The sequence below is a fragment of the Natator depressus genome, chromosome 2 (genome assembly GCF_965152275.1).
Source record: "Natator depressus isolate rNatDep1 chromosome 2, rNatDep2.hap1, whole genome shotgun sequence".
NCBI classification, from domain to species: domain Eukaryota; kingdom Metazoa; phylum Chordata; order Testudines; family Cheloniidae; genus Natator; species Natator depressus.
The window spans coordinates 184,744,427-184,756,613 of NC_134235.1; the positions used below are offsets into that span (position 1 = coordinate 184,744,427).

The following is a 12,187-nucleotide window of genomic DNA, read 5'->3' on the forward strand; positions in this document are numbered from 1 at the left end:
AACAGGTTCAGCTAGTCTGGAATCCTGCCCGCCGAGATGGTCGGTGCCTGAGGCTTCTGCACCTGGGTGTTTGTGCAAAGGCTTTCTTGGTAGTGGTAGGAGGAGATTCCTTTCCAGCCCCTTCAGGTGATCAAACACCACCCTGCATCGTGTGGCCTGGATGCTCTTGCGTTGTCTCCGGCTTAGCTCTCACACTTGCAAATGTTATAAAATGGGAGTTACCTGTGATACCCCCTATTAAGAGCCCCCCATTGCTTTCCACTCTGATGAGTGAAGAAAAGCCAACAAGAGGGATCTGTGAGGGGAACAGCCAGCTTTGGGGTTGTTTCCCCATTCTACTTGCCAAAATCAAGAGTCGGGGAAGGGGGTCCTGAGGTCGGGATCTATCAAATTCTCTGCCCCTTTCCAAATCTGCGAAGCAAACAGGAGCAAGCTACTGGAGCCAGTGTCTGTGTAATTTGCACATCTTCCCCCTCCACACTATGGAATACCCTTGAGCAGTAATATGCAGGGTTGCTGTTGCCATGTTGGTCCCCAGATATTAGAGAGACAGAGCAGGTGAGGTAAGACTTACCTCACCTTCTCTTGAGCAGTAATGTCAGGGGTGTGGCGAGTGACACACACAGGAGTGAGGTGGTGTAATATCACATGAGAGGAGAATGATAGTAGAAGATTTAAAATCACATGGGCTCCTAGCTACCCAAAGGTGGCATCATCATATGGAGGTATAATGGCCCAGGCTCAGGAATGGGGGAATGGGGAGGTATAACAACATATGGAAGCAGATAATGGCACAGGCATGACATAATGTCATATAAGCACTAGTGGGGTTATAATGACACAGGGAAGGTGTGACACACAAACACGTGAGGGATGGTATGTTGGCATACAGAGAACAGGTACAGGGAGGCTGTCTGAAGGATAGGGTTATAATGGCGCAGGGGGGGTGAGGGAATAAGCACATCAGCATGAGGGGCCGGAGGGTAGATGGAGTAGTTGGGGGTGTATGGCAGGGTGGGTGGGGGGTACGGTGTGGGAAGGGGCGTGTGGCAGGGTGAAAAGGGGAGGGCGGTAAGGGGTGTACAGAAGGTGAGTGGCGTTGGGGTGTACGGCAGGGGAAGCGGGTATGGGGGTACATGGCAGGGGGAGTGGGGAAGGGGGTATGGGTGTGTGTGGAAGGTGAGTGGTGTGGGGGTACAGCAGGGTGAGTGGGAAGGGGGTACAGAAGGTGAGGGGATATGGGGTGCAGGGAAGGCGAGTGGTGTGGGGGAACACGGGGCGCACAGCACAGCGAGTAAAGAAGGGGGGGTGTATGGAAGGTGAGTGGTGTCGGGAGGGATTCAGGGGGGTCGCAGCAAGGTGAGTGGGGAAGGGGTGTGCTGTATTCCATATATCTCTATGGGGGTGAGTGATCGGGCTGTAGGTGACTGCAGGAGGCAGGAGCAGTAAAATGAGGGTGCCTTGGCAGGAGGCGAAAAAAAAAAAAAAAAATCAGCCGAGCCAGCCAGGAGTCGAACCTAGAATCTTCTGATCCGTAGTCAGACGCGTTATCCATTGCGCCACTGGCCCTGCATGCAGCGAAAGGTGTGGCGCTCACCCTCGAACTACTCGTTGACCCCGCCTACACACACAGAGTCCACTAATGGATGGGCGTTCGGATCCACGGGTGGGACTATGGAGGGATGTGCAGCCAATCAAAGCCCGTCTGTAGCTCCGCCCATCGCCCGGCCCCTCTCCTCCTCACTAGCTCCTAGGGGGCGGAGCTACAACAACACGCTTGGCCAATCCCTAGCCGTTTCGTCGAGCGTCTCACGCCCCTCTTCTCCCCCACCCTAGCGGTAGCCTCACAGTTGCACTCTCGCCTGATCACTAGGTGGCTCAGTGGGCGCGGTCACAGCCGGAGACGCAGCCAATCACGGCAGGGCCAGTCATTCCCTTCCGTGTCTGGAGCCCGGCCGCTACAAGGTGTTTGTCCTGTGCGAGGCCCCGTCCTCAAGACCGAGACGCGTCAGGGTCAGAAAGAGGAGGAAGTCCAGGACGTAGAACGGAGCCGAGCCGGCAGCGGCGGGGCAGCCGGAGGGGGGCGATGGCAGCGACGGCGGGGGCCTATGAGACGCTGAAGCTGTGAGTGACCCGGGGAAGCCACGCAGTCACCTGCCCCCCCCCCATCTGCCCAGTTACCTGGAGTCGCCAGGCAGCGGCGCCCCGCCCCGCCCCATCCTCCCCACCGCCCGGTGGCCGCTTCCCTCCAGCCTGCGTGCAGAGGGGTGACCCGCCTCCCGGCGGGGCGGAGGGAGCCGGGCACGCGCAGAGGCCGGCCGGGTGGGGTCCGGCGGCAGCCGCGGGAGGAGGGGGGTCGAGCCCCAGCCCGCGGCCGGGCTGGCGGGACCGTCTGGGCCGTGAGCTGGTCGGGGCAGGAGCACCGCGCAGCCTTCCCGCTTGTCCGCACGGGGGCTCTGGGGAGCTCCTAGCCCAGCTTCCTCTCCGGTCCCCTGGAGCACGGCCTGGAGATCGCGGGTCTCCGAGGAGTGGCTGCGCTGGGGGGAGAAAGGGAGACTCGGCTTGCAGTGTCAATCCCACTGGCTTTTCTGACAGGCTTCAGAGGAGCAGCCCTGTTAGTCTGTATCAGCGAAAAGAAGGAGGAGGACTTGTGGCACCTTAGAGACTAACACATCTCTTTGAGCATAAGCTTTCGTGGGCTAAAACCCACTTAATCGGATGCATGCAGTGGAAAATACAGTAGGAAGATTCTCTATATATGTATATATATACGCACACAGAACACATGAAAAAATGGGTGTTGCCATACACACTATAATGAGAACGATCAATTAAGGTGAGCTATTACCAGCAGTAGGAAAAAAACCTTTTATAGTGATAATCAGAATGGCCCATTTCCAACAGTTGACAAGAAGGTGAGAGTAACAGTGGTTGGGGGGGGGGGGGGGGATAAGCATGGGGAAATAGTTTGACTTTGTGTAATGACCCATCCACTCCCAGTCTTTATTCAAGCCTAATTTAATGGTGTCCAGTTTGCAAATTAATTCCAATTTAGCAGTCTCTCATTGGAGTCTGTTTTTGAAGGATTTTTGTTGTAATATTGTGACTTTTAGGTCTGCAGTCGAGTGACCAGGGAGATTGAAGTGTTCTCCCACTGGTTTTTGAATGTTATAATTCTTGAGGTCAGATTTGTGTCCATTTATTCTTTTGTGTAGAGACTGTCCGGTTTGGCCAATGTACGTGGCAAAGGGGCATTGTTGGCACATGATGGCATATATCCCATCGGTAGATGTGCAGGTGAACAAGCCTCTAATAGTTTGGCTGATGTGTTTAGGTTCTATGATGGTGTCCCCTGAATAGATATGTGGACGGAATTGGCAACGAGCTTTGTTGCAAGGATAGGTTCCTGGGTTAGTGGTTTTGTTGTGTGGTGTGTGGTTGCTGGTGAGTATTTGCTTCAGGTTGGGGGGCTGTCTGTAGGCAAGGACTGGCCTGTCTCCCAAGATCTGTGAGAGTGAGGGATCGTCCTTCGGGATAGGTTGTAGATCCTTGATGATGCGTTGGAGAGGTTTTAGTTGGGGGCTGAAGGTGATGGCTAGTGGCATTCTGTTACTTTCTTTGTTGGGCCTGTCCTGTAGTAGGTGACTTCTGGGTACTCTTCTGGCTCAATCTGTTTCTTCACTTCCGCAGGTGGGTATTGTAGTTGTAAGAATGCTTGATAGAGATCTTGTAGGTGTTTCTTTGTCTGAGGGTTTGGAGCAAATGCGGTTGTATCTTAGAGCTTGGCTGTAGACGATGGATCGTGTGGTGTGGTCTGGGTGAAAGCTGGAGGCAAGTAGGTAGGAATAGCGGTCAGTAGGTTTCTGGTATAGGGTGGTGTTTATGTGACCATCGCTTATTAGCACTGTAGTGTCCAGGAAGTGGATCTCTTGTGTGGACTGGTCCAGGCTGAGGTTGATGGTGGGATGGAAATTGTTGAAATCATGGTGGAATTCCTCAAGGGCTTCTTTTCCATGGGTCCAGATGATGAAGATGTCATCAATGTAGTGCAAGCAGAGTAGGGGCATTACGGGACGAGAGCTGAGGAAGCGTTGTTCTAAGTCAGCCATAAAAATGTTGGCATACTGTGGGGCCATGCGGGTACCCATCGCAGTGCCACTGATTTGAAGATATAGATTGTCCCCAAATGTGAAATAGTTATGGGTTAGGATAAAGTCACAAAGTTCAGCCACCAGGTTAGCCGTGACATTATCGGGGATACTGTTCCTGATGGCTTGTAGTCCATCTTTGTGTGGAATGTTGGTGTAGGGGGCTTCTACATCCATAGTGGCCAGGATGGTGTTTTCTGGAAGATCACCAATGGATTGTAGTTTCCTCAGGAAGTCAGTGGTGTTTCGAAGATAGCTGGGAGTGCTGGTAGCGTAGGGCCTGAGGAGGGAGTCTACATAGCCAGACAGTCCTGCTGTCAGGGTGCCAATGCCTGAGATGATGGGGTGTCCAGGATTTCCAGGTTTATGGATCTTGGGTAGCAGATAGAATACCCCTGGTTGGAGTTCTAGGGGGTGTGTGTGTGCAGATTTGTTCTTGTGCTTTTTCAGGGAGTTTCTTGAGCAGATGGTGTAGTTTCTTTCGGTAACCCTTTGGGATCAGAGGGTAATGGCTTGTAGAATGTGGTGTTAGAGAGCTTCCTAGCAGCCTCTTATTCATATTCCAACCTATTCATGATGACGACAGCACCTCCTTTGTCAGCCTTTTTGATTATGATGTCAGAGTTGTTTCTGAGGCTGTGGATGGCATTGTGTTCTGCATGGCTGAGGTTATGGGGCAAGTGATGCTGCTTTTCCACAATTTCAGCCCATGCTTGTCGGCAGAAGCACTCTATAAAGAAGTCCAGTCTACTAAAACCTCTCCAGCGCATCATCAAGGATCTACAACCTGTCCTGAAGGACGATCCCTCACTCTCACAGATCTTGGGAGACAGGCCAGTCCTTGCTTACAGACCGCCCCCCAACCTGAAGCAAATACTCACCAGCAACCACACACCACACAACAAAACCACTAACCCAGGAACCTATCCTTGCAACAAAGCCCGTTGCCAACTCTGCCCACGTATCTATTCAGGGGACACCATCATAGGACCTAATCACATCAGCCACTCTATCAGAGGCTTGTTCACCTGCACATCTACCAATGGGATATATGCCATCATGTGCCAACAATGCCCCTCTGCCACGTACATTGGCCAAACCGGACAGTCTCTACGTAAAAGAATAAATGGACACAAATCTGACCTCAAGAATTATAACATTCAAAAACCAGTGGGAGAACACTTCAATCTCCCTGGTCACTCGATTGCAGACCTAAAAGTCACAATATTACAACAAAAAACCTTCAAAAACAGACTCCAATGAGAGACTGCTGAATTGGAATTAATTTGCAAACTGGACACCATTAAATTAGGCTTGAATAAAGACTGGGAGTGGATGGGTCATTACACAAAGTCAAACTATTTCCCCATGCTTATTTCCCCCCCCCCCCAACCACTGTTACTCTCACCTTCTTGTCAACTGTTGGAAATGGGCCATTCTGATTATCACTATAAAAGGTTTTTTTCCCGCTGCTGGTAATAGCTCACCTTTAATTGATCGCTCTCATTATAGTGTGTATGGCAACACCCATTTTTTCATGTATTCTGTGTGTGTGTGTGTGTGTGTGTGTATATCTTCCTACTGTATTTTCCACTGCATGCATCCGAATAATTGGGTTTTAGCCCACGAAAGCTTATGCTCAAATAGATGTGTTAGTCTCTAAGGTGCCACAAGTACTCCTCGTTCTTATTACTGGCTTTTGTGGTTTTAAGGGAGATCCTCTTTTTCCCAGTGTAACCAGGGGCTTGTTAAATCCTGGCACTTTCTAAGTGAAGGAATTAAGCGGACATGCTTGTCCATGCTCAGTGTCTTGTTTTGATCGGCTAATTAAACGGTTGACTTTCCATTTACCTGCCTTGTTACTTTTCAGGAAAGTTTTGGATCTGTAAACAGTGCCTGGTGCAAGGGAACAAGCCAAAGCTGCTACTTGATTGCCTGTTGGGTAACTACCTCAGTAAAGCAAGTAGTGATACCCAGGAGCCTTCTGGTGAATATATGAACACTAAAGTAAAGTTTTGGAAATAGCTTTAGTGTTGCAATATTATTTGCCAACAGTAAGTTCCTCAGGCATCACTGCCTGGTTTGTTGTACAGCTCTGTTGTCAGTTTGTCAAATGAAGTAAACAGCAGTAATTTCTGGTTTCTTTTTCTTCCAGGTTTGGGGTATGCATGGTGGTTTTTTTTGTTAGGAGCTTGAGACATGGCTTCCCCACTAAAAACCTGTAACCTTCTGTTTTGTTTACCTTTTTAATAATATAACGGGGAGAACAGAATCTCCTATGTTTTCATGTGCCAGATGACATTTAAATGTTTGTTTCATTCAGCTAATAAAATTACATTACAGACCCAATATCGAGTAAGACTAAGGAGGCATGTGTTGGAAGACCTTAGTTCTTACACTTGGAATTTCCTGGGAAAAATTATACTTTATACTGAAACTTTTCATGCTTGGTCTAAACCCATAGGTGAAGTGCGTGTGTGGTATTTGGTTTTTTTGGGGGTGAAGGAGAGGGAAAGAGGGAAGGGAGGAGGAGGAAGCTCTGTATTCTTATAAAGGTGTTTGAGGTATTTCACATGTTTGGAGAACAAAAGTCCATGCTGGGTATGAACTTTTTAAAATTAAGCCACTTTTGTTGTCTTAAGGCAAAAACAGCATCCAGGCGATATTTTAAGCCTCGCTTTTGGACAATAATTAGTCAAACAAAATTTAACCAAAATTTCTGAAGCAAAACACTGTCTCCTTTTGGATTGAGAACAAATCATAAGGAATTTCAGCCCACTGTTTCTCTGTATATAATCTTAATTATATAATTACAGCATTTGACCTGCTTGCTCTGGTATGAGTATATTTATTGGCAAGAGAGCTGTTCTTGGGGGGTTTGTTTAATCCCTGTTATAGATTTGTTGACTCTGGCACGTGTAGTCTGAGTTGTGATTAAAATCAACACCAGGAACAGAAGAAAGCTTTCCTGAAGTGTCATTCTGTGGAAATTATGGTCCCTGCAGGCACTTACGAAAGTGAAGTCAGTGGTACTACACGCATATTTAAAGTGAATCAAACACAAGTATTTGTAAAATCAATGTCATAGTGATCACTGAGTCTTAAAGACTGTTGAACAGAATACACTAGGAAGCGGGTATGTTTGCAGAGTGCCTCAAAGAAACTTTTTGATGTTGTGTAGTTAGTCTTAAATCCACATCAAAGTTCCTAAATTAATGTTAGTCATGGAAAAATCATTTACTATTCAAAGAAGGTTTCCTTCCTTCCTAAACTTGAGCAACATAAATTATACTGTATTCAACTTCTTAAAAAATTGCATACACACAACTAAATATTTTTGTATGATGTCATTCTGAGTTGATATCCATTTTCAACTGGAACAAATGATAATGCTTAGGTTAAAAATATTTCCATGAAAATTACTGTTAACCTGCAGTTAACAACAATATTTGGGGTTCATTCTGTACTACAAGGACTTTAATCTAGTAGAAAGGAAGTCAGCGTATATTCACTGTAGCAGGGTTTCATTGGATGGACCATTATTGATAACTGGAATCAGGAATTTTATCAAAAACCAGTTTCACAAAATTCTACTTGCTTGCTTGCTTGCTTGCTCACTCATCAAAAAATGTACTTCAATTTGACAAACACTATCTTTTCATTATTGTTATTACCCTCACTGTGAGGATGAATAAGCAGAATGATGTGCCTGGAATGGTAAGTCAGCTTTGTAAGGCTGACATAAACCTAAATTTTCAAGGGTGATCAGATAAATGTTACTTGCTGGAAGAATCTGCAGGTATCTTCAGAATCAAAGCCTGTATCAATTATTTGCTTCATAGCACAATTTCTTGGCTTCTTTCTTTCCTTCTTGAGAGAGTTCCTTAGATATGCCGCCTCCTTGATGGCTATGAAAAGCTACACAAATACTGGGAGGAAATCCACTGAGAATTATTCAGTGAGGTCTGTACTGAACATTCCTGCCTGATTAGCAAAAAGCTTACTGCCAAATATTTACATAGTATCTGTCATAGAAAAACAGTAACAAAACCGCCTCCTTATAATTAAAGCCATTTTAATCCTATGGAGGGAGGGCGTGGTCTGACCAGAAAGGAGTGTATTTAAAAAGGAAAAAAAGAGAGCCAAACTTATGTGTGGTTTTTGTTTTTGTGTAGAAGAGGACAAATTGGTGACTTACAGCTGGCATAAGCCATTGAATTAAGAAATTTTCTAGAAGTTCCCAGACCTCTGCTTTGGTTGGGGGTGGGAGGCAAGCAATTACACCTCTTGACTCAAGACTAAACATTAAGGGGAATGGATGCATGAGGTTTCTAGCCATAAGGCGATGGCCAATATTTGTCGCTTTATTTAAAAAGAATGCTGAGCTAATGTGATTAATTTTGTATTAATTTTCACATCCAAAAAATATAGATGGAATTACAGCTACTTATAGCTAGTATGTTACCAAATATCACACATTTCACAGGATATCCAATAAAATTATGTAACTTTACGCTTATCAAAGCTGCAAGATCATACAATACAAAATCAGACATATTACACAGACATAACCTATTAAGGGGGGATAATAATAGAGATAGTCAAATAGACGCAAAAAAAAAAGAGGAGGGGCGGGGGAAGAGGGAAAGGAAAAGTGGAGCGGTCAAATGGAATGCCGTTCTTTGAGCTATCTCAGCATTCTTTATCCAAGTATATCAAGAAATAGAGACCTCCATTTCTTTGAATTCTCTCAATTGTTTTCTACACTGATAAGCTATTGTTTCTTTGGCTGCTAACTCAGACAGGTCTGAATACCACTGCTCTATTATTGGCATAAGTCTACTCCTTTTTTGTAAAATCATGTGTTTGATGAACATTACAGCCCTCAAGAACTAAAATATTTGTGGTGAAGTTGAACCCACCGCAGTAGGCACATAACCTATGATGTAACTTCAGCTGAGATTTGGTTGCTGAAGCCAAGCACTATTTTTACTCTTGTGTCCACCTCTTTCCATGGTGTCTGACTGTTGGACAGTCCCATAACATATGCATGAGGGCTCCTTTTTCTTTATTACAGCACGCACAGACATCTGAAGACAGGGCCCCCGTCTTGCACAACCTCTGGGACGCAATACATTTTGAATAGAATCTTTTGCTATATCAGGCATAGCTTGAGATCCACAGGACCATTTTTAACATTCTGTAATATGCCCTGCCATTGGGAATCTTCTAAGGGCTGTGATAACTCTCCTTCCCATGCTTTCACAAAGAACTCCAGACTAGTGGAGTTCTCTTCAGTAGTAATGCATACATAGTGGACATAGGCCTGGATAGTCTGTGAAGCATTTTTAAAGTACCCAGTAGCTCTGGGGCCTCTGGCAGTCCTACAGCATCTGGACCAAACTGATTTGTTAGCAGTTGTCTTAGTTGCAAGTTCTGCTAGTCCATTGAGGGTGGCAGGTCATATCAGAAATGTCGGGTTGGAAGGGACCTTGGGAGGTCAAGTTCATGCCACAGCACTGAGGCAGGACCAAGTAAACCTAGCCCATCCCTGACAGCTGTTTGTCCAACCTGTTCTTAAAAACCTTCAATGATGGTGATTCAACAGTGTCTCTTGGAAGCCTATTCCAGAGCTTAACTACCCTTATAGTTAAGTCTTTCCTAATACCTAATTTAAAATTGCCCTGTTTCAGGTTAAGCACATTACATCCACTGAAGGCAGGACAAGAAGTATAGAACAATTGATCACAGTCCTCTTTATAGCAGCCCTTAATATATTTGAAGATCGTTATTGGGTCCCTCCTCAGTCTTTTCAAGATTAAGTATGTCCAGATTTTTTAACCTTTCCTCACGAGACCAGTTTTCTAAACCTTTTATCATTTTTGTTACTATCCTCTGTACTCTGTCCAATTTTTCCACGTTTCCTAAACTTTGGTGCCCAAAATTGGATACAGTACTCCAGCTGAGGCCTCACCTGTTCCAAGCAGAGCAGGACAATTACCTCCTGTGTCTGACATACTACTTTTCTGTTAATACACCCCAGAATATTTTCATTTTGCACAGCTGCATCATGTTTATTCAGATTCAATTTGTGATCCAGTATAACTTCCAGATCCTTTTCAGCAGTGCTACCACCTAGCCGGTTATTCCTCATTTTATAGATGTGCATTTGATTTTTGCCTTCCTAAGTGAAGTACTTTGCACTTTGTCTTTTATTGAATTTTGTTGATTTAGGACCAATTCTCCAATTTATGGTCCTTTTGAATTCTAATCCTGTACTTCAGTGTGCTTGCAACCCTTTCCAGCATTGTGTCACCTACAGATTTTATAAGCATACTTGCCATTCTGTTATCCAGTCATTAAGGAAAATACTGATTTTTCTGGGCCCAGAAATTGCTCCTGAAGGACCCCACTAGATATGTTCTCCCAGCCTGACAGCACATCTTTAACTTTTTGAGTACAGTCTTTCAGCCAGCTGTGCACCTACTTTATAGTAATTTCATGTGGACCACATTTCTCTTATTTGCTTATGAGAATGTCTTGTGGGATTTTGTGAAAAGCCTTACTAAAATCAAGATACATCACGTACTATTGCTTCCACCCATCCAGTAGTGCTGTCAAAGAAGGAAAAGAGGTTGGTTTGGCATGATTTGCTTTTGACAAATCTATGCTGGCTATTCCTTATAACCTCATTGGCCTCCAAGTGCTTCTAAACGCATTGTTTAATAACTTGTTCCAGTATCTTTCTAGGTATCAAAGTTAAGCTGACTGGTCTATAATTCCACAGGTCCTCTTAGTACCTATAGGGGCATTAAAAAGGGGAATGTTTGCCCTTTTCCAGTCTTCTGGGATGTCCCCTATCCCCCAGGAGTTCTCAAAGATAATTGCTAATGGTTCTGAGATTTTCAGCAAGTTCCTTAAGTACCCTAAGATGAATTTCATCAGGCCCTGCTGATATGAATACATCTAATTTGTCTAAATATTCTGTAACCTGTTCTTTCCCTGTTTTGGTTTCCGTTTCTTCCCTTGTTGTTAATATGAATAGTATTGCTTCAGTGTTAGAAAAGCCACAAAGGTCTCATCCTTGACTAATTGGAAAATACGTATGATGCCCTTGCTCAGCCAGTTCCTCCAAATTATAGGTTTCTTTCCCAATTTGCAAGTCTGGGTTACCCCATTTTGATGCTTTTGCATGACAGCAAGGATGAAATTGATACTTTTTAGCTAGGGTAACTTAGACCCTTTTGGGAGGCCACCATTCTTGTAGGCCCCTTATTTTTCTCTACCGGACGAAGAGAGGAACCAGGTACACCTGCAGGGGGATGTATCTATTCATTTTCTACCCATGTGGGTATAAGGATGTTAGCATGCTGGAACCAATTTGACATGACATGATAAAAGCATAATAGTAATTATATGGATCTCTGAGCCCAACCCCCCCATTGACTATAGGGAAATGGACTTTTCTAAGTGGTAACTCTGGGTGTTGATCAGCTAATTTTGGAGTTGAAATAGCTCCCCTCTGAATGGAAGACAGATTTGTTCTTCCTCTCGGAACAAGTTATGGATAAATTCCCCAGCAGAATGGGGGCTTATTCCAAGTTTTAAAATACTTGGTAGACACCTGTCGTCTGATGGGTTACATTTACAAGTCTAGCAATGTCTAGGGATAATGTCCATGTGAGAAGCCTAATTTAAACTTCCTGCCAGTTCCTAGTGGGATCTTGTATCAGCCTCTCACTAGCAGCTATCTAAGGGCCAAATCCTGAAACTGGATCTTTATAGGTAGACTCATGATTCTGTGTGGAGCCTCATTGAATGTTATGGTGCTTTGCAGTTGCCCTAAGTTTGAAACTGGTTCCCCTGCATCCTCCTCCCAAGCTGCTGGAAGAGGAAAAGTACCTTGGGGAATATTCCACTATTGCAAGCAGTGATCTCAGCACAAAGGTAGATGAGGAACAACTGTACTCTATTATGATGTCATCTGCCACTGCTCAGATCAGATCTAAATGACACTGATAAAAACACGAGTGTCTGTC

The 12,187-nt window shown here is 45.1% G+C and overlaps 1 protein-coding gene and 1 non-coding gene across 2 annotated transcripts in view; one reads left to right on the top strand and one right to left on the bottom strand.

The window, feature by feature from the left end:
- Window positions 1-1,496: 1,496 nt before the first annotated feature.
- Window positions 1,497-1,569, bottom strand: TRNAR-ACG (transfer RNA arginine (anticodon ACG)). The gene has a single exon. It is a non-coding gene; the product is annotated as a tRNA-Arg (tRNA).
- A 341-nt stretch (window positions 1,570-1,910) lies between these two features.
- Window positions 1,911-12,187, top strand: part of SACM1L (SAC1 like phosphatidylinositide phosphatase) — a 57,892-nt gene continuing 47,615 nt past the window's right edge. Inside the window, exon 1 of the mRNA XM_074945522.1 lies at window positions 1,911-2,124. Coding sequence (XP_074801623.1) covers window positions 2,087-2,124 — 38 coding nt within the window. The 5' untranslated portion in view covers window positions 1,911-2,086. The remainder of the gene's footprint in view (window positions 2,125-12,187) is intronic.